General features: G+C 34.9%; 1 protein-coding gene across 2 annotated transcripts in view; it reads left to right on the top strand.

Moving 5' to 3' along the window:
* The first annotated feature begins 809 nt into the window (after nt 1-809).
* The window catches only part of TC2N (tandem C2 domains, nuclear), a 37,194-nt gene continuing 18,394 nt past the window's right edge, over nt 810-19,609 (top strand). For both annotated transcript variants that reach the window (XM_064486207.1, XM_031454202.2), the window contains exons 1-4: nt 810-869; nt 11,998-12,120; nt 13,465-13,692; nt 19,370-19,537. In XM_064486207.1, coding sequence (XP_064342277.1) covers nt 12,054-12,120; nt 13,465-13,692; nt 19,370-19,537 — 463 coding nt within the window. In that variant the 5' untranslated portion in view covers nt 810-869; nt 11,998-12,053. The remainder of the gene's footprint in view (nt 870-11,997; nt 12,121-13,464; nt 13,693-19,369; nt 19,538-19,609) is intronic.

Genomic DNA, 19,609 nt, shown 5'->3' with positions numbered 1-19,609 from the left:
CAGCATCTCTAGGGCCTGGAGATGAAAAGAATCCACTTTGGGAAAGACTGCTCTCCAGGAAGAAAAGTATTACTTTTACTTCAGTTTACAATCCAGCCTTTCTAAAGCTGAGCCATTCATCAACAGATAATCTAGGAATTCATCAACAACTTTCCAGGTACAGTGTTTAGATTTCCAGCATGGAAGGCACAAAAGCAAAGGGCCAGCCACCTCCTTGCCAGAGTGCTAGAGGGAATTCCAGGAAAGATGGGGGTGAGGCGTTGTAGTGGGTATCTTTGGGACTCTTTCCAGTATACCTGCTGCTGGCAAGGCAGTAGTAAGGACACAAAAGTGAAGCGTTGTGAGCTGATTCTCAGACTTTATAATTAGGATATAAACACTAAAGATCAGTAACACATCTAAGGAAAGGTCCTCTGTTTCCAAGAAAAAGGAGCAGAAATATCTTCTGGCAAGAGAGACTGCTCCTTTCTTCCCTACTCAGAGGTTCATCAGGCCAATGGCTTTCCCTCTATACCCCTCTTCTATTTCCCTTCGATCCCCCAACACACTCCAAACTCAACTGCCTTCATTTAAGACCCTTCCAGAGCGACCAGCTGAGAGCTGCGGTGGGAGAGGAGAGGGGAGGTGTCGAGGGCGCATGCGCACCGCGCTCAGGTACACGCGCGGGAGGCCCCGCCCCGTCCCGTCCCGCGCCTTGACTTCTACCTCCTGACGCGCAGGGTAGACCTGGGAAGAGGGCGGGGCGGACCTGGGGAAAGGGCGGGGCGGATCTGGGGATGGGGCGGGGCCTCAAGACGCGGCCGCGCGAGGTGACGGGAATCACGGTTCGCGCTGGCGGGCGACGCCAGAGAGCCCACTGCCTGGAGCAGGTAACCGGCCCCGGCCGCGCCGCGCCTCCTCAGCTCGGTGTGAGGCGAGCCTTCCCCTAGAGCCGCGCGCGGAGACCGCCGGCGCCGCGGCGGGGAAGTGAGCCGGCGTGGGGTGCTCAGGTGTGCGGTCAGGGGCGCTTTCCCGGGTGCGCAGCGTGGCGAGCCCCGAGCTGTCGCTGCCCGGCGCGGGCGGCAAAGTAGCCCCTCACACCCAGACTCGCGGCGCTGGGTGTGGAGCGACTGTTTTGTATGGTTTTCGTCTCCTTTAACTTAAAAAAAAAAGTCGCCTCTGTTAGGGCCCCAGCGGGCTGTTCGTGAGTCTCCTCAGCGACGCTTGCTCCCCGGAGGCCTGAGGGAGGTTTGGGGCCCCTCGACAGCCGCGGTCAGCGTGGCCTGGAGGGCAGGGACTCGCCCTGTGGAGCAAGGTGGGCTGTGGGTCCGCCGAGCCCGCTCGGTGGGATCCCCGGGCCCGGCAGAGGGGAGACCCCTGCCCGCGCGGCGCCGGCCGCTCGCCCCGCTCCCTGCCTGGGCGCGCGCTTCCGACTACCAGCCCCAGGTGGGCTCTGGGCTAAGAGGGAAGCGAACGAACTTCCTTTGCCAGGAGGGTCTGATGAGAACATGTTAGCGGATTGCTTTATCTGTGGTGTTTCTGAAACTTTTTGAAGCGGCGAAGGACTGGTAAATGTTACTTTGCTTTGGTTTTTGCAAAACTTGAATTATCTACCTAGCTTAATTTTAGATTGAGATTCTAGATCTCTTCCAGTTTTTCTTCTTTCTTTGGTATGATTTTCTTTAAATAAAGAAAATTCTGTGCGTGAACGGTGGGTATATTGCACACAGATGGACGTACAAGTATAGGCAAGATAGATGCCAAGCCAAAAACTTTGATTCCTTTAGAATATTTAAAATACAGCATGTAAAAGGATTGCTTTCGTATTTAAAATATTATACTGATTCTCACTGCAGATAGGCAGTTAATAGAGTTGTTTTTCCCGATAGTACTGTTATAAATAGCCCGAAAATACTGGGAGTTAACACCTCCACCCGTTTACCAATTTAATATTTTGATACGTAACTTTATCATAGTTTAAAAATTGCTCTTTCTGGAAGGAAATACTGATATTGCTTGCCTTTGAGAGCTGGGATTCGAGGGGATTTGCTTCTATCATGTGCTTTGTATTGTAGTTTTTGCTAATGACTTAGTATCTTCATAACTGGAGGGAGAAAACCTTTATTAAAAGTTACTCTTTTTTAACCTTTAAAGGAAAAAAATTAAGCTCCTCTTGTATTTTATTGGCTCTACTTGAATTATAATTGTGTATTCATGAATGAAACTAACAAATTGAGAGACTAATTCAGGTTGAGAGAAAATGAGTTTGTGATTCTTCTAGGACATCTGACAGAGTTGTCTAGTTGGCAGTTAGATATATTGGTGTCAGGATTTTCTGAAGTCAGGATCAGAGTTGTGAATGTTGTAAGCATCCACAGATTTGTGATAGTTAATCTTGTGAGAGTGGAAGAAATCATTTAAGTAAGTAGAGAGTAAGGAGAGAGGAAGACCAAGGATGGAAAACGCCAATAATTAAGTGATAGGTGGAGACAGCCAAGGAGACCAAGGAGGAGCATTCAGGCAAGGAGGAAGCAAAAAGACTGGTGTCCTAGTAGCCAGAAGAGGAAAAGGTTTTAATGAGGATAGAAATCTATTTTAGAGTCAGATGAGTCAGAGGAATCAGGAAGGTAGGAGCCGATAAAGTGTCTATTGGCTTTGGTAGTTAGGAGGGGGGTCACTGATCTCAGCAAACGTAATTTAAGTAAAATGATAAGGATGGAAGCCAAATATGAATGACTTTGAGGAGTAAATAGAGGGTGAAGAAATAAAGATAGTGAGTGTAGAATCCTTATTTTGAGAAACAAAGATTTGAAAGAAAAGTGACAGAGTGGTAGAGGGGAATTGATAGTCGGATCAGAAAGAATATAAGGCCAATAGAATAATCTTTATGTTAAAGTGCATCTCACAGCATAGTTCTCTCCATTTTAAGTAGCAGAAGCTGAGAGCAAGTAGCTGAGCATATTGAATAGAACTGTTTTAGGAAAGTATTTCATCTCCCAATTCGAATTATCAGCACTGTTTTAGTGGTATTTTGGTCTGTTGGGTTCAGGTATTGTTATCAGTGTTAAAGTTACACTTTAACAAACTGTGTTGGATTGTGTTTCACCTGAGTTCCAGTACTTTTATACTCCTGACTTTTTAAGTCATGTGATTTTTTTTTTTCATGTGTATCTCAACGGCTTTCCTAAAAATCTTACGTAGAAATTAGACATTTGGGCTAAATCAGAATTCATGAGGCATACACCAGTTAGGGCCTTTGCTTCAGCTATCATGCATTTTAGGGCAAATGCTCTTAGATGAAAATTTCTTTAGGAGTTTCACTTCAGTCTTCATTGAGAATTTAATTTTTTTGTTGTGGTTCAGGCACTAGTTTTATGTGTATTTTCCTTAGGATATGGAAAGAATGGCTAAAAATGGAAAAGGCAAACAATCAAGTGTTGATAAGGGTGTAGAACAGCTGGAACTCTCGTACTCTCCTGGTAGAAGTGTAAATCATTTTCTAAAACTTTTTGGCAATATCTACTAAAGTGAAACATATGCATAAATTATGCTCAAACAATACCTGACAAAATTCTAGAAAATGCAAACTAGTCTAAAGTAACAGAAAACAGATAAGGTTACTTGAGGGTGGGAAAGAGGGGAAGGAAAGGGAATGGATTAAAAGGGGTTATGAGGAAACTTTGGGGATGGCGGCTATGTTTGTGGGTGTATTAATTTTCTTGATTGTGAAGATGCTGTCACCAGTGTATACATATGTCTGACTCATGTAATTGTATATTTGAGATATATGCAGTTTACTGTAAGTCAGTTCCTCAATAAAGCTGTAAAAAAAAAAAAGTAAATAAAAATAAAGTAGAAGGAAACATACCATTTAAGTATATTTATTTCTTTTAAGTACTGTAGTTGTCTCAGGATGATGGGGTTATTGATTATTTAATTTTCTTCACATAGTTTTATGTATTTTTCATATTTTCTGCCACAGCTGTGTATTTACTTAATTTTTAAATGAGAAATCATTTTGTATGTGTGAAATAGTACTTTTGATACATCTACAGATTTAGAGAATACAAATAAAATAAATGCCTCTGTACCTATATCATGCTTTAGAAATAATACATAGTATTTGAAGCCCTGATTGTGTCTTTTTCCCTGATTTTGTCTTTCTCTTTCCATGCTCCTTGATTTTCTGTATAGTTTTACTATAAACATAGGTATACATAAGTAATCTGTTGTTTAGTTTTGTCTATTCCATGACTTTTTTGGGGCACCAAGTTATATTTATGAGATTCATCTATGTTGCTATATTATAGTTCATTTACTTTTTACTGCTATATAGCATTCCATTACATGGCTTTATCACTGTTTATCCATCCTCCTGTTAAAGGATATTTGGGGTGTTTTCAGTCTTCTTTTTTAAATTTAATTTTACTTTTTGCCATTAAAAGCTGTTTTGCTAGTACTGTTCAAAATCCATGTTTCTCTGTGTCTGTGTGCAAGAATTTCCTAGGCTTTTTGCCTAAGAGTAGAGTACTGGATCTTCAGTTTTGCTATATAATACTGAATTGCTTTATAAAGAGGTTGTACCAGTCTATACTCTCACAAACAGTATGTTAAGTGTTCACTTTGTTCCCTTTCTCAACATTTGAGATATTTATACATTTGTAATTATCTGATTGTTTTCTTTTCAGCAGTCTGGTGGGTGAGTAATGGTACCCTCACTGGGGTTTAATTTACATTTCCTTAATTACTGACGATGTTGAACCTTTTATAGCTCCTCTTCTATGTTTTTTGTCTGTTTTTAACTTTTTGTCTTTTTAAAAATTGATTTCTAGAATATATATACATTCTGCATACTAATCCCTTGTCAGTTATGCATGCGGCAAATATCTTTTTCCCAGTAAATAGATTGCCTTTTACTTCTTTATAGTGGTTTTTGATAGACACATTCTATAGTGTCTATAGTTTGATATAGTTGAATACGTCAGTTTTTCTTTTGGCATCTTGTTTAACAAATTCTTCCCTTCCCAGAAGTCATAAAGATATAGCCTGATATTTTCTTCTAAAAGCTTTAAAATGTTTCTTTTCATATTTGTGTCCTTAGTCCATGTGAAATTGACTTTTGTGTGGTATGAAGTGGGGTTCCAGTTTCATTCTTTTTCCATATGGGTAATCAGTTTTTCCTCACATCATTTATTGAATATTCTGTTTTTCCTCTCAGTGATCTATAAGTATCATATATCAAGTTTCCATACAGATGTTCAAATGTTTCTGGGCTATCCTTTCTTTGGTCTCTTTGTGTATCCTTGTTACTGTCTTACTTTAGTTGTATAAAGAGCCTCGATACCTGAGAGACAGGTCGTGCATATATGCTTCTTTTAAAACTCAAATTAATGTTTTTTTCCTAAAGTAAACTTTTTGTTGGAGTATACAGAAATATGTAAGTCTTAAATATCTACTGTAGTCACCTGAGGTCACAAGTACTACTGAAGCTACTTTGTTGTAGACTTTTTTAGGCTGTCTTAGTTTTTGCAAATCCTGTCCTAACTCACTAGAGTTAATTTTAACTTGACAAATAAATATTGGATTTTCATTTTGGGAATATAGTTAAGACATTTGGAAAAACCTTCCCACTGAAAATAGCTAAGAATAGCTGTATTAAAAAAAAATTTTAAGGTACTTAGGATTTAATATGCCAAAATCTTAGAGAAAGCTGAAAATCTGAGAGACTAGAAACCTCTAAGCCTTATTTGCTTTGAAGGTATTTGCTAAACTGGGGAAACTTGATTGGATTTGAATAAGAATTTGGTAGATTTGCAGGACAGAAGGCATAGTTCGAAGTCAGCTCAGGGTTCATTCAAGGTTAGCTAACAAGAGGCTTTCTGCCCATTATTCTGGGATCCCAGAGGCCTGTGATGTCATGGGAAAGATGAAAACTCACTCTGCCTCCTTCAAGGATCTGCAAGGAAAGCTGTCTTGATGCCAAGTAAAACGGAGGGGAAAGAAACCTGTTCTTGGGCAGTCGTAACTACCAGATCATGGGGGAAGTACACATCACCTTGGTGATCTAAAAAAATTTCAAGATGTTAATTTTTTAAATCTTTTTTTTTCTTTAGATATAATTTACATACCATAAAATTCATCCTTGAAAGTGTATAATTCAGTGAATTTTCATATATTTACAAAGTTTTGCAACCACCATCACCAATTCCAGAACATTCTTATTATCCCCAGAAAAAAAGCCTTATACCCATTAGCAGTCATTCCTCATTTTCCCCTTTTCTCTCAACCCCTGGCAATCCCTAATCTACTTTTTGTCTCTATGATTTGCTTATTCTGGGCATTTCATGTGAATGAAATCAGACAATAAGTCTTTTGTGTCTTGCTTCTTTCATTTAGCATAATCTTTTCAAGAATTATTCATGCTGTAGCATGAATTAGGACTTCATTCCTTTTAATGATGAATAATAATCCATTGTATGGATAATATAATGTTGTGTTTTCCTGTTCTTTAGTTGATGATCCACTTTTTTGGCTATTATGAATAATGCTGCTATGAACATTTGTGTGCAAGTTTTTTTGTAGAAATGTATTTTCCATTCTCATAGGAAATATATTTCCATTCTTCATTTACCTAGGAGTGGAATTCCTGGGTCCTGCGTTCTCTGTTTAAGGTTTTGAGGAACTACCATACTGTTTTCCAAAGCAGTTGCACCAGTTTTCATGACTACCAACGATGTTTGAGGGCTCTAGTTTCTCTACATCCTCACCAACACTTGTCTGTCTTTGATTATAGCTATCCTAGTGTGTGTGAAGTGGTATCTCATTGAGATTTTGATTTGCATTTCCCTAATAACTGATGATGTTGAGTACTTTTTGTGTGTCTTTTGGCCATTTGTCTATTTTCTTTGGAGAGATGTCTATTCATATTCTTTGCTCATTTTAAAATTGGGTTATATGTCAAGGCACGAATTTAAAGTGATATAGTGAAAAAATGTAAATATTCTCTGTAGGAATATACTTTCATCTTTGGCCTAAAAAAGTCCAACTAGTAAAGTTTTGAGGTCAGTGGTTAATTTGTCAAAGATAACCAAGTGCACAAGGAAATAAGACCACCTGAACGAGAATCAGCAGAAGCAATAAACAATTAGAAGAAATAATGAGAATTTTTCATAGTGGAAAATCTGCCAGTAGTGGTGGGAAGACACCAATCCATAGATTACTTATTCCTTTATTGCTGATTAGTATCTTATTGTACAGGTATACCAAAATTTGTTTATTTGCTTGTTGATGGACAGTTGATAGTTTCTGGTTTTTGTCTGTTTCAAATAGAGATGCTATGAATACTGGTGCATCATGCTTTGTATGAACATAAGAGTCCTTTTTTCTTGAGTAAATACTCAGAATGAAATGTCTGGATCATATGCAGATACATGTTTAACTTAAATTGCCAAACTGTTTTCCCACCAGATGAATATGAGAGTTTTACTTGTTCCACATGCTTATAAATACTTGGAATGGTCAGTCTTTGCAATTTCATCTTTTCTAATGAGTGTAGAGTATTATCTCATTGTAGTTTTAATTTGCATTTCCTTAACAAATAATGGTGCTGAACATGTTTTTATGTGCATTTTTTCAGGTCTTTTAGCTGTTACGATGTTAACAGTAGATTTTTCATAGATACTCTTCATTATGTTATGTAGTTTTCTTATTTTTTTGTATGATATAATGTGAATTGATTTTCTGATGTTAAACCAACCTTGCAATCCTAGGATAAATCTCACTTGGATATGATGTATAATTCTTTTTATAATTTGCTGGATTCAGTTTGCTCTTATTTTGTTGAAGATTTTTGTATCTATATCTATGAGGGATATTCATCGTTTTACTTTTAACTTATTTGTATCTTTATATTTAAAGTATGTTTCTTCTAAGCAGCATATATTTGGGTCATGCTTTTTCATCCAGTCTCACAATCTCTGCCTTTTAATTGGCATGTGTAGAGCATTTCCAATTAATGTGGTTATTGATACAGTTAGGTTTAAATCAATCATCTTGCTCTTTTCTATTCATCCCACTTCTTTGTTCCTCCTAGTCTGCCATCTTGTTATTTGTTTTTTATTCATCCCATCTGTTCTTTGTTTTCTCTTTCTTCTTTTTATGCTTTTATATTAATTGAGTATTTTTGAGTGTGATTCCATTTGATCTCCTTTATTGGCTTATTAACTGTACCTCTGTTTTCTTATTTTAGTGATTACTTTAGGGTTTATAGTACATATTTTTAACTTTACATAGTCTTCCTTCAAATGGTGTTACATATACCACATCACATCTACTACAAGGACCTTACAATAGAATACTCTATTTCTCCCTGCTGGCCTTTGTGCTATTGCTGTAATGGTATAAACCCCATATCACCATGTTGTTATTTTTGTCTAAGCATCAACAATCTCTTATAATAAATCTTATGTATTTATATCAATGGTACTCTTAATTCCTTGTGTGTAGATTTGTAATTCATCTGGTATCACTCTTCTGTCTGAAAGATGTCCTTGAATACTTCTTGTAATGTGTATCTGATGGTGGTACTTTTTTTAGTTTTTTTTATGTCTGAAAAAGTCTTTTTATTGCTTCCTTTTTTGAAGGATTTTCTGCAGGTGTCAAATTCAATGTTGACAGTTTTTTTTTTTCTTTTACTACTTTGAAGATTTTGTTCCATCCTTTTCCTACCTGCATTGTTCCCAGTGAGAACCATGCTGCTGCTGTTATCATTGTTCCTATGTATATAACATGTCTCTTTTTTTCCAGCTGCTTTTAAAATTTCCTCTTCATCATGATTTTGAGCCATGTTAATATGATGTGCTTTGGCATGGTTTTCTTCATATTTCCTGAGTTTAGTGTTTGTGGAGGTTCTTAGACCTGAAATTTGTAGGTATCATATTTGGAAAATTTTAATATTATTTCTTCAAATATTTTTTCTGCCTCCCCCCATCTTCTTCATGGACTTCAATTACATATATGTTAGGCTGCTTGAAATTGTCCCATGGTTCACAGATGCTCTTTTCGTTTTTTTTTTTTTTTTCTTTTTTCTCTCTGTGTTTCATTTTGGATAGCTTCTCTTTTTAATGTCCTTTATTGTTTCTTTTGCAATATCTAATCTGTTATTAATCCCATGTAGTGTATTTTCCATCTCAGATATTACAGTTTTCATCTTTAGAAGTTGGGTTTGTGTCTTTTTTCTTGTATCTTCCAAGATACAAAAGTTGTTTCTGCTTAACTTTTTGAACACATAGAATCACTTATAACTGTTTTGATGGCCTTAATTGTCCATTTCATTTGTGTTGGTTCCAATTGATTGATTTCTCTCTTCATTATTTTTTTCCTCTTCTTTGCATGTCTGATAATTTTTTATTAGATTCTACCAGTCATTGTGAATTTTACCTTGTATGATATATATTGTTGTATTTTTATAATTATTATTTTGCTTTGGGACATAGGTTTCTTAGAAATAGCTTTATTCTCTTGAGTCTTGCTCTTAAGGTTTGTTAGGCAATGGACTAGTGTTTAGTTTAGGGTTATTTATTCTCCATCACTGAGGCAAGACCCTCTGAGTACTCTCTACTCAATAACATATGTGAGGTTTTCCCAGTTTGGTTGGTGGGGGCAGGCACTATTACTGACCTTGGTGAGTGTTGGTTATGGTTTTTGTAACCTTTTCTGGTGGTCTTCCTCCAAGTCTTGTGTAGTTTCCTTGCAAGCATGCTCTCATCGATCCTCTGCTTAATATTTGAGTGGGAGCCTCTGCTGATGTCTGTGCTTCTCTCTGTGTACACCTCTCTACTCTCCAATAGTCTGTCGTGCAAACTCTAGCTGCCTATTCTTATTCATATAAACTGTTTTCCTTTTCTGTGTCCCTCTCCTATCTTTTCCAATTCATTTTGGATGACCCAAGGCCATCAACTTTGAAGACTTTTCCCCCAGAAAATTTTTAACCAGTTCTCTCACATTCCCCTCATGATTAATATAAAGTATTTGCAAGCTGACTAAGGTCAGAAATGCGGTTTGATGAGTATGTTAGGAGTTTTTATATAAGCTAGTTATTGTGCTTTGCTTCCTTATCTATCAACTCCATATTTGCTGAGCTCCTACTATATTCCCAGCATCATACAGGGTGCTGAGTGTTCAGTAGAAAGTGAGTAAAATATTGTTTCTGAAAAATTGTTGTAGCAGGGGAGATAGAACACGGGTCATGAAATGTCAAGAAAAGTGAAAAACTTTTTTTTTTTAATTCACTAGATATTTAGAAATGTGAGAAATTAGTGTGATCTGGGTGGTCAGGGAATAGATCCTCTAAACTGAGACTGAAAAGGGCTTTTTTAAAGGTATAAATTTAAAAAAAAATTAATTGCAAAATATAATGGAAGAAAAATTGCCATTTAGCCAAACAAATTTTATAGGCATACACTTAACAAGAAAATTCAAAATTTATGAGGAAAACTATAAAAAAAACTCCCAAAGATACAAACATAAACTTAAACAAATATTCTGGATAGGAAGAATCAACATCCTAGGAATCTGTCTTACAGATATATACTGGAAATATCTGAAAATATGTGTGCACAAAGTTATTGTGTCACTATTTCTAATAACAGAAGACTGGAAACAATCCAAACTTTGATCTTGATTTGAAGAAAACAACAGTAAAAAATTTCACCGTATTTTCAGGGGAAGTTTGAACAGTGTGTAGTTAATTATCTTAAATTTTTTAGATGTGATAATGCTATTATGGTTATGTTTTTTTAAATTTTATTTTATTGACTTATAGTCAGTTTACAATGTTGTGTCAATTTCTAGTGTGGAACAAAATTTTTCAGTTATACATGAACATACATATAGTCATTGTCACATACTGTTTCACCGTGAGCTACCACAGTATCTTGTATATATTTCCCTGTACTATACAGTATCATCTTGTTTATCTATTGTATATATATATTATGGTTATGTTAAAAAAAATGGAGTACCTTTTAGAAATATTTGATATGTTACAGTCCATTACAGTTACTGTTTGTCTTTATGTTCAACTTGATCCATGTTTAGCCAGTAGAACCCCTTAAAGTTAACTCCTGAGTCCTTCTGCCACATCTTTTAGAGATAATTACTTAAATATTTATGGGTGAAATTATTGGAATTTTTTTCAAAATAACCCAAAGGACAGAGTAAGTAGAGAGGTAAAGATGAATTAAGACTTGCTGTGAGTTCATCACTGTTTAGTCTGGATGACAGAGGTTTTGTTACACTATTCTTCCTTCCTTTGTATACATTTGAAATTTTCCATGAAAAATGTACAGTTTAAATAGGCATAAATGAAGAGAGTGCATTTGGAAAAAAGTCATTGATGCCAAGGTGGACAGTTGGCTTCTTATACAATTATGTTCTTAGTAAATTTAAAACAGACTCTTTATTTCTGCTATATCTTATTTGTGGTTTAGTTAGCTGGTATCTTTGTGTGTGTATGTGTGTGTGTGTGTGTGTGTGAGAGAGAAAGAGACAGTTTAAAATATATTTTTCTGTTAATGTAATTCTCAGCATTAAACTAATTCATAAAGTATGAAGCTATTTGTTTATTGGACCTCATTATAGGGCCTTTGGATTACCAAAAGAATTGATTTGGAGGACGTGCAATTTTTGTCACATTTTTAATGAGTGCTGTATTTTCTTGTAAATTTTATTTGGACATTGATTTAGGTATACCAGTTAAAAGAAAATTGAGAGTGGAGTTTTTCTTTTCTTCAGATTTAACATTGAGATTGTTCATTTAGTAATATTTAAGAATTTTAATAACTTATAAGGAGCCTAGGTTACATAAAATTATGTAAAGGAACAAAAATCTATCTTCCTCTAAATATTTTGCTTTGGAGCCCTCATTATGTCTTAGAAAGACAGATAATATGATTTATTTAGTGATACCAAATGACATTAAACATGTTCATGTTAACTTGTTTTCTATTCTACCAACAGATTAATATTAAAATTGGAAGTTTGTATCTTTTACTGGATCTTGGAAATTAAATGTAATGGCAATGGAATTTATAAAGAGTTGCTGTAGAGGATGTTTCTATGGTGGAACAGAAAAGCACAACTGTGAGTTTTGCTTTGTTCTGATTTCAGCAAACAAACATTTAGTATCTTTATTTGTGGCATTGTATAATATAAATATAAATGAGACATATTTCCTAACTTCACGGGGGAGGCAGAAACATAAATATAAGGCACAGTAGGTAAGTATGAAAGTACCCTGGAGCATAGGGGAGAAAGATTAATTCAACCCAGGAGACACTCTAACACATCACCGCAAAGGAGATGGCATGTGGTATGGAAGTCTGAAGAGGATTTTAGCAAGCTGAGTGGGAAGAAGGAAGTAAGAGAAGGTGAGGATTGGACATGAGCATTACAGGTGGATGAAATAGTCTAAGCAAAAGTAGGGAGAGAAGTTTTTGGTGTGTTTGGAGGATAACATATTCTGGCAAATATTTTAATTTAAGTAAAGATAATTCCCAATTTACAAACAATTCATTAAAAAGTGCCTTTCATTACTGAATGACCAGTGGAGAAGAGACCTGTAACTTTATCAAGACCCACATTTATCAAGGACAGCTGGAGATTTCCCTTTCTGTTGCATCTCTTCACAGATATGACTGGAACTTTATTTTTTTTCTGGCTTTGTCTTATATTTCTTAATCTAAAGCATTAGCTTCCTAGGATATTTGAGTATGAAGGCTTCTTTTTTTTGCAATAAAACATGTCATAAATTCCAACACAATAGTAGTTGTACTTTCATTCAGTCTACAGATGGTACTAATTGTACATAAAGATTATCTCTGGGTGTCCCTTACCTCCCCATCTGAAGTCATGCAGTTTAGGAATCATGTATCATTCAGGATAATGAACAAAATAGATCATAAAAGCTAGCATAGGGAGAGTTGATATTATATTAGGGTCAGAGTATATTTTATTTTGTGATTTGATGAAGATTTTTGTAGACTTGGAGACCTTTAGCTTCTTTTCAGAATTGCTTTGTTATTTAAGACTGAAATTAACCATTAGTATTGACAACTAGAATTGCTGTGTTGACAACATTTTTAAATGACTAGATTATTACTTAAAAGCATTGTGAAATTAACTACAAAATAAACTTGTTTTTCATCTGTGAACTCTTTTGTGGAAATGAGACTCTTTAAAAACGGCTTTTACCATTATGATAAGTTAATATACTTTGGCAATAGTATATTAACTTCTCAGATATTGGCTGAACAGAATTAATGTAGATTCCAGAATGCTTAATAGGACCCAAGAGTAGTTAATGTGTCAGCAGTTTCTTTTAAAATAAATAAATACCAAAGCATGTTAAGTTTAGATTATTATATGTAAATCTACACGCATATTTGAAATTTTTTCTTTTTCTTTTTTCTCTTCTTTTATATGCAGTATACACGGAAAGAGACTTTAAAGTATCAAGTAGTCAAAATACTACTATCAGTATACCTCCATTGACTTCCATTTCTGTAAAGCCTCAGGTTGGCTGTACTGAGGATTATTTACTTTCCAAATTACCATCTGATGGCAAAGAAGTACCATTTGTGGTGCCCAAGTTTAAGTTATCATATATTCAGCCCAAGATGCAAGGAACTCCTTCACATCTGGAAGAACTTCAAGGTAAACAGTAAGATGGCAGGATTTAAAAATCAACATGCAGTATTTAAATGCTGTTATTGCTCTTATTTTGCTCATTTACATATATAAACATGAAATATTTTATATACAAATTTTACATTTCATTTTTTTATATTTTGCTCTTTCTGTAGAGGAACTTAATGTACAGTGTTTTTGAAAGGTCCCACTATGAAATCTGATCATAATCAACACATTTGTGTGTAGATTTGGCCTCTTTCTAAAAAATAACTTAATTGTAGTATGTCAGTTATCTTTCACACATCTAGAAAAAAATAGAGGAATTATTCTGTATTTGATGAGTAAATATAGGAAATATTCTTATTTATTATTTTCTAAAATTTAGTGTTAAAAGCAATAAGGAAACAATGAAGTTGTCTTTTCTTCCTTCCCTTTTTTCTTCACTATTTTGCTTCTCAGTCTAAGTACACTTCCCAGTCTGAGTAACCACTTGAATGAGGTAGATTCATTGGCTGAATTTTGGCTGATGTTGTAGAGGCCAGTGGAATAATGAAGATAAGAGGAAATAACATGTACTTGTGTATTTTAGAAATAATTTGTTTTAGTTCATTGAAACACTGTCAATCACAATGGTTTATTCCCCTCAAAATTTTATTATGAAAAATTTCAAACGTACAGAATAGTTGAGAGAACTTAATGGTGAACACCTGTATATCCACCACATAGATTCTATCATTAACATTTTACTATACATAGTTTATTACATATCTATCCATTCTTCAAACCATTTTTAATTCTTTTAGGGGCAGGATGAGAACGCATTTCAGAGTAAACTGCAGGCATCAGTACAATTCCCTCAGTACAATTCCCTGTAAATACTTAAGCATATATGTATCATTTACTAGAGTTCAGTTGTGCACAGTTTTCTTCTTTTGACATAAACTTTACACACAGTGAACTGCCCGAGTTTTAAGTGTGTGTTTGTTGAGTTTTGACAAATGAATATAACATAGTGTATTCCAAACTCCCATCAAGATCTACAATATTTCTTTAAACATTTTTTTCTGCCCATCCTCTCTCTTGTCTTCTGGGATGCCAATTATACATATGTTGGACCTCTTGATGTTGTTTTATGTGTCTATGAGACTTCTTTTTTTTTTCCCTCTCAACTTTTCCCTCCTCTCTATTCTTAAGATTGGATATAATGATCTATTTTCAAGTTCACTGTCTCTTTCCTCCATTATCTCCGTTCAGCTATTAAGCCCATCCAGTGAGTTTTTTATTCCAGGTGTATTTTTTCAGTTGTAATATTTACATTTGGGTTGTTTTTTTTTTTATAGTTTCTTTTCTTTGCTGTGATTTCTTTTTTCCCACCATTATCAGAAGCCTATTTTCTTTTATGTCTTTTAGTTTTAACATATTTGTCTACTATTCTAATGTCTGGATCATCCAGATTTGGACTCTGTAGATTACCCCCTTTTTTTTTTAATATGAGTCACATTTTCCCATTTCTTTGTATGTGGAGTAATTTTGGATTGTATTCTGGATGTTGGATGTTATGTTGTGAAGACTCTGGAATCTGTTATATTACTCTGAGAGGGTTCCTTCCTTCCTTCCTTCCTTCCTTCCTTCCTTCCTTCCTTCCTTCCTTCTTTCACCAGGCACGTTAACTTGGTTGGACTGTCGTGCATATTCTGTCTTTGGTGGCAGCTGCTATCTAAGTTTAGTTCTTTTATCCTTAGTTGTCCCATACATATGTGGTTCAGGGATCAGCCAGTTATCTGAGTAGACTTTTATCACAAACTTTGGGGTTTTCTCCCATTGAGGATTCCCACCTTGCTTTCTAGCTGCTCTGGTTGCTCTGATTCTGCCCTCTGGTTCTTCAAGCCAGAAAGATTGTAGATTTTCTATTGGAATTTTATCCATCATGCACAGGGCCAATTTTGGCCAGCCCTCAAGCTAAAAGTCATTAAAAACAGGTGGCCATTCCCTTTTTTCCCAGAGTCAAGTGCTGTTCAGAACCCTCACTACTTTTGTTCACTCTCCAATGCCTTCAGGGTATGTTTGTTTGTTTTGGTTTTGGTCTAGGGTTTATTGCTATCTACCAGAGAGTTGGGTCTGGTAGGAATGATTTTTTTTTTTTTTTTTTTTTTTAAGAAACAAAGATAAATCCTGTGCCTGGCTTACCACATTGTTTTGCACATATAAGCAATGTCTCTCAAAAACAGTTTTTAAAAGTTCTGGCTCACAGGATACCCTGATCAACTGATCTTTCTCTTTTGTACTTGTTAACAATATTGGAATTAAAGCATATAAATGGCCTTGTAATCTGTTTTATTCATATCATATATGGAGCTTTTTAATGGCTCCATGGTACTAAATCATATGGATGCACTATAATTTATTTAATGAATTCTCTATTCTTAGACATATAGGATATTTTATGTATTATTTTCATTATCAGGAAATAAATAAGAAATACCTACCTGGCAATATATGATAATTTTTCTTTTTTTTTTTTTTTCATTGTATCACTAGGAAACAGTACTTGTTGAGTTGAATAAGTGAGACATTGATTTACACCTAAGTTATAGGCACACTGAATATGTGGTAAAACCATCTGATTTTTAGCAAATTGGAGAGAAGATTACTTTATTTCATTAAAGTCAAGAAAGTATTCTTAGTATCTAATTATAGAAGTCAAATATGTGTATGTTGCATGTACATATGAATGTGTGAATGATTGGCTGACATGGAGATTCTGAGAAGAAGATAGGGCAGAAGACTATCAATAATAACTAAAGTTACGTCTCAGGTATTTGAAATTTGTTATGTTCCATTCCTTACTTGCTGATAGGTCTGATTACAGTTGCAGCTTACTGCTTTGATAACAGAGAATGTATTATTAACATTTGACTGTGCTTCCTTTATCACGTATCTACCTACCTATCCATTAAGAGAATGCATTTTGAATAAATATTGAAATATCTAATTGGGCTTCTGAGAGGTATAAGCAATTGTGCTACTTTACATTTAGTTTTTATAGGATTGTGGTTTTGTAAATTGAGGGAAATTCCTCTTGAACTTTAAAAATGATATCACTGTATGTTGTTTAAGGGGAAAATTGGAATTCTTTGGTGGCTTACTTGTAAAGGAAAAATGAAATCAGAATATTCTTTTTTTAGGGATAACCTATAAAGGTAGTGAGTCATCTTTGATGCTACTACGCTTGACAGTGCTACTCTTGTTACCATAAACAGACTTTTGTAGCAGTGTTTATGGTCTGAATGATTTAAGTGTTAGCTTATAAGGTGTACAGACTCCTTATAAGGCTCTCTGGCATCAGACCTCCCTTGTGGCACCTCTCTGCCTATGTACAGTGTTTAGATTGTACACATAGTTATTTGAACCATTGTGTGAGAATAAGCTCTCACTTCATAACCACATATTTTATTGTTCTTTTCTGAACTCAGTGTGAAGCTACCTGTTTCATTGTTTACCTTAATTCAGAAAATATTAGTTTATACTGTAGTTTCTATTTCAAATGGGATAAAAAGAATTGAGAGATGATAATCATTTAAACGTTTAAAAAACTTTGTCTATATATTGTTTCCAGTGTGATTCTTAACTTTGAAAGGAATTTGGTCTATTGCTTTACCCATTTAAAATTATGAGGTATAATACACATAGAAAAAAAGGAACAAAATAGAAATATTCAACTCAGTGATTTATTACAAAGTAAAATACATATATGGTCACCACTCAGGTAAAGAAAGAGAGTATTACCAGCAAACCAAAAGCTTCCGTCTTCCCCGTTTTCAGTCACTCTAATCAGAATCTCAGTTGTTACAATCATCACTTTCTTGCTATTCTTACTTTTTACCACTTAAGCACATATCCCTGAATGTTGTGGTTTATTTATTTATTTTTTTCTGTTCTGACCTATATATATTCTTTAGTCATGGGTTCTTTCATTCAACGTTGTGTTTGTGAGTTTCATTCAAATTGTTGTTAGTTTTCAGTATGTGTATTCTTTTGTATTCTAAATGGCATGATATACAGTAGTGTTTCTTTATAGCATACTGTAAGATTATTTTTATGTAGTAAGTATATACTACAGTTTATTTTACTGTTGATGAACATTTAATTATTTGTTTTTACTTTGGGCTCTTACAGATAATGATGCTTATGAACATTCCTGTACTTGTCTCTTGGTGCGCATATGCAAGCATTTCAGTCATGTGTATGTCCCCGTATGAAATTGTTGGGTCATAGAGCATAAATATGTTCAGCTTTATTAGAAATTGCCAAACTTTTCCACAGTATTGATGTTATACATTCTCACCAGAGAGTTTAATATAATAGTTCAGATTGCTCTACTTTCTTGTCAACACTTGTTGTTGTTAGGCTTTTAAATTTTAACCATTCTCTGAGTGTGTAGTGGTATCTCATTGGAGTTTTAACTTGCATTTCCCTCATTATTATTGAGGTTGATCACCAGGTCATATTTTTTGGCTATTTGGATAGCCTCTCTTCTGAAGTACCTGCTAAGTCTTAAGCCAGTTTATATTTGGGTTTGCCTGTCTTTTTCTTATTGATTTATGGAAGTTCCTTATATATTCTGGATATGAGCCCTTTATCAGTTAATATTTGTTGCACGTATCTTCTCCTACTCTGTGGGTTGCCTTTTTACTCTCTTAGTCTTCTGACAAATGGAAAATTTCAATTTTAATGTAGTTAAGTTTATTAAAATTGTTTTTATGATTCATGCTGTGTTCCATTTAAGAAGTGCTTTCCTGCTTAAAGGCTGTGAGAACTTTCTTATAAATTTACTTAAATATAGTTTTACTGGTTTGCCTTTAACATTTTAATTTAGATCTACAATCCACATGGACTTTATGTTTTGAATATGTTTGGTTGGGTTGAAAAGGGTTTTTTTCTGTATCAATGTCCAGTTGTCTTATCACGTTTTAATGAAAAACCATTCTTTCCCCACTGTTATGCAGTGCCACATTGATTATAATTCAAGTGTCCACAAAATAGGTGTCTCTTTCTGGGCCTTCAATTCTGTTCCATTGATCTTATTATTGTGCTAATATTCTACACTTACTACCAAATAGAGCAAATCTTTCCATCTTGTTCTTCTTAATTTTTTTTTTTTTTTGGTTATTCTTGATTCTTCTTGTTTACATATAATATTTTTAAATCATCTTTTTGTTATTTGACTTCTGACATTATTGCACTGTGGTTATAGAACATACTCTGTATGATTTCCATCCTTTCAAATTTATTGGGACTTGCTCTTTGTATCTCAGCATGTAGTCAATTTTTATAAATGTTCTGTCTTTGTGAAAAGGGTACATCTCCCAAAAAATGATTATCTTTTTACTTAAAAGATGTTCTTTATGCAAGTAGAAAAATAAAAGGAAACTCAGGTCACAAAATATAGAATTGTCTATGGGGCAAAGAATGCCAAAAATTTATTAGACTGTCTTGAGAGCGGGGTTCATGGCTGATTCCTGGGAGAATACTCCACACAGTTAGAGCTCAGTAAACATGTGCTGATTTTTTAAGATATCAATTGCATGTGATTTAGTATTACCTGAGACAGTTTTTTTTTCCTTTGCCTTGGGTGCACCAGCTTTTGGCTAATGACTCCAAGTAAAGGGTATTGTAAAACTTTAGAAACGCTTGCTTTCAGGATCTGCCAGAGCATCTTTTGGAGATCGAAAGGTAGAACTTTCTAGTTCATCCCAGCATGGACCTAGCTATGATGTATATAACCCATTCTATATGTATCAGCACGTGTCACCTGATTTGAGTCGGCGCATTCCTCCTCCTTCAGAAGCAACGAGACTATATGGATCAGGTATGGAAAAAATTTGTTTTTCTTCTTTGTCTTTTTCTTTAACAAATTTAGAAATCAAATTAAATCTAAGAT

Source organism: Camelus dromedarius, chromosome 5, assembly GCF_036321535.1.
Source record: "Camelus dromedarius isolate mCamDro1 chromosome 5, mCamDro1.pat, whole genome shotgun sequence".
Lineage (NCBI taxonomy): Eukaryota > Metazoa > Chordata > Mammalia > Artiodactyla > Camelidae > Camelus > Camelus dromedarius.
The sequence above is the reverse complement of the archived record's forward strand: the minus strand, read 5'-3'. Positions and strand labels throughout refer to the sequence as shown.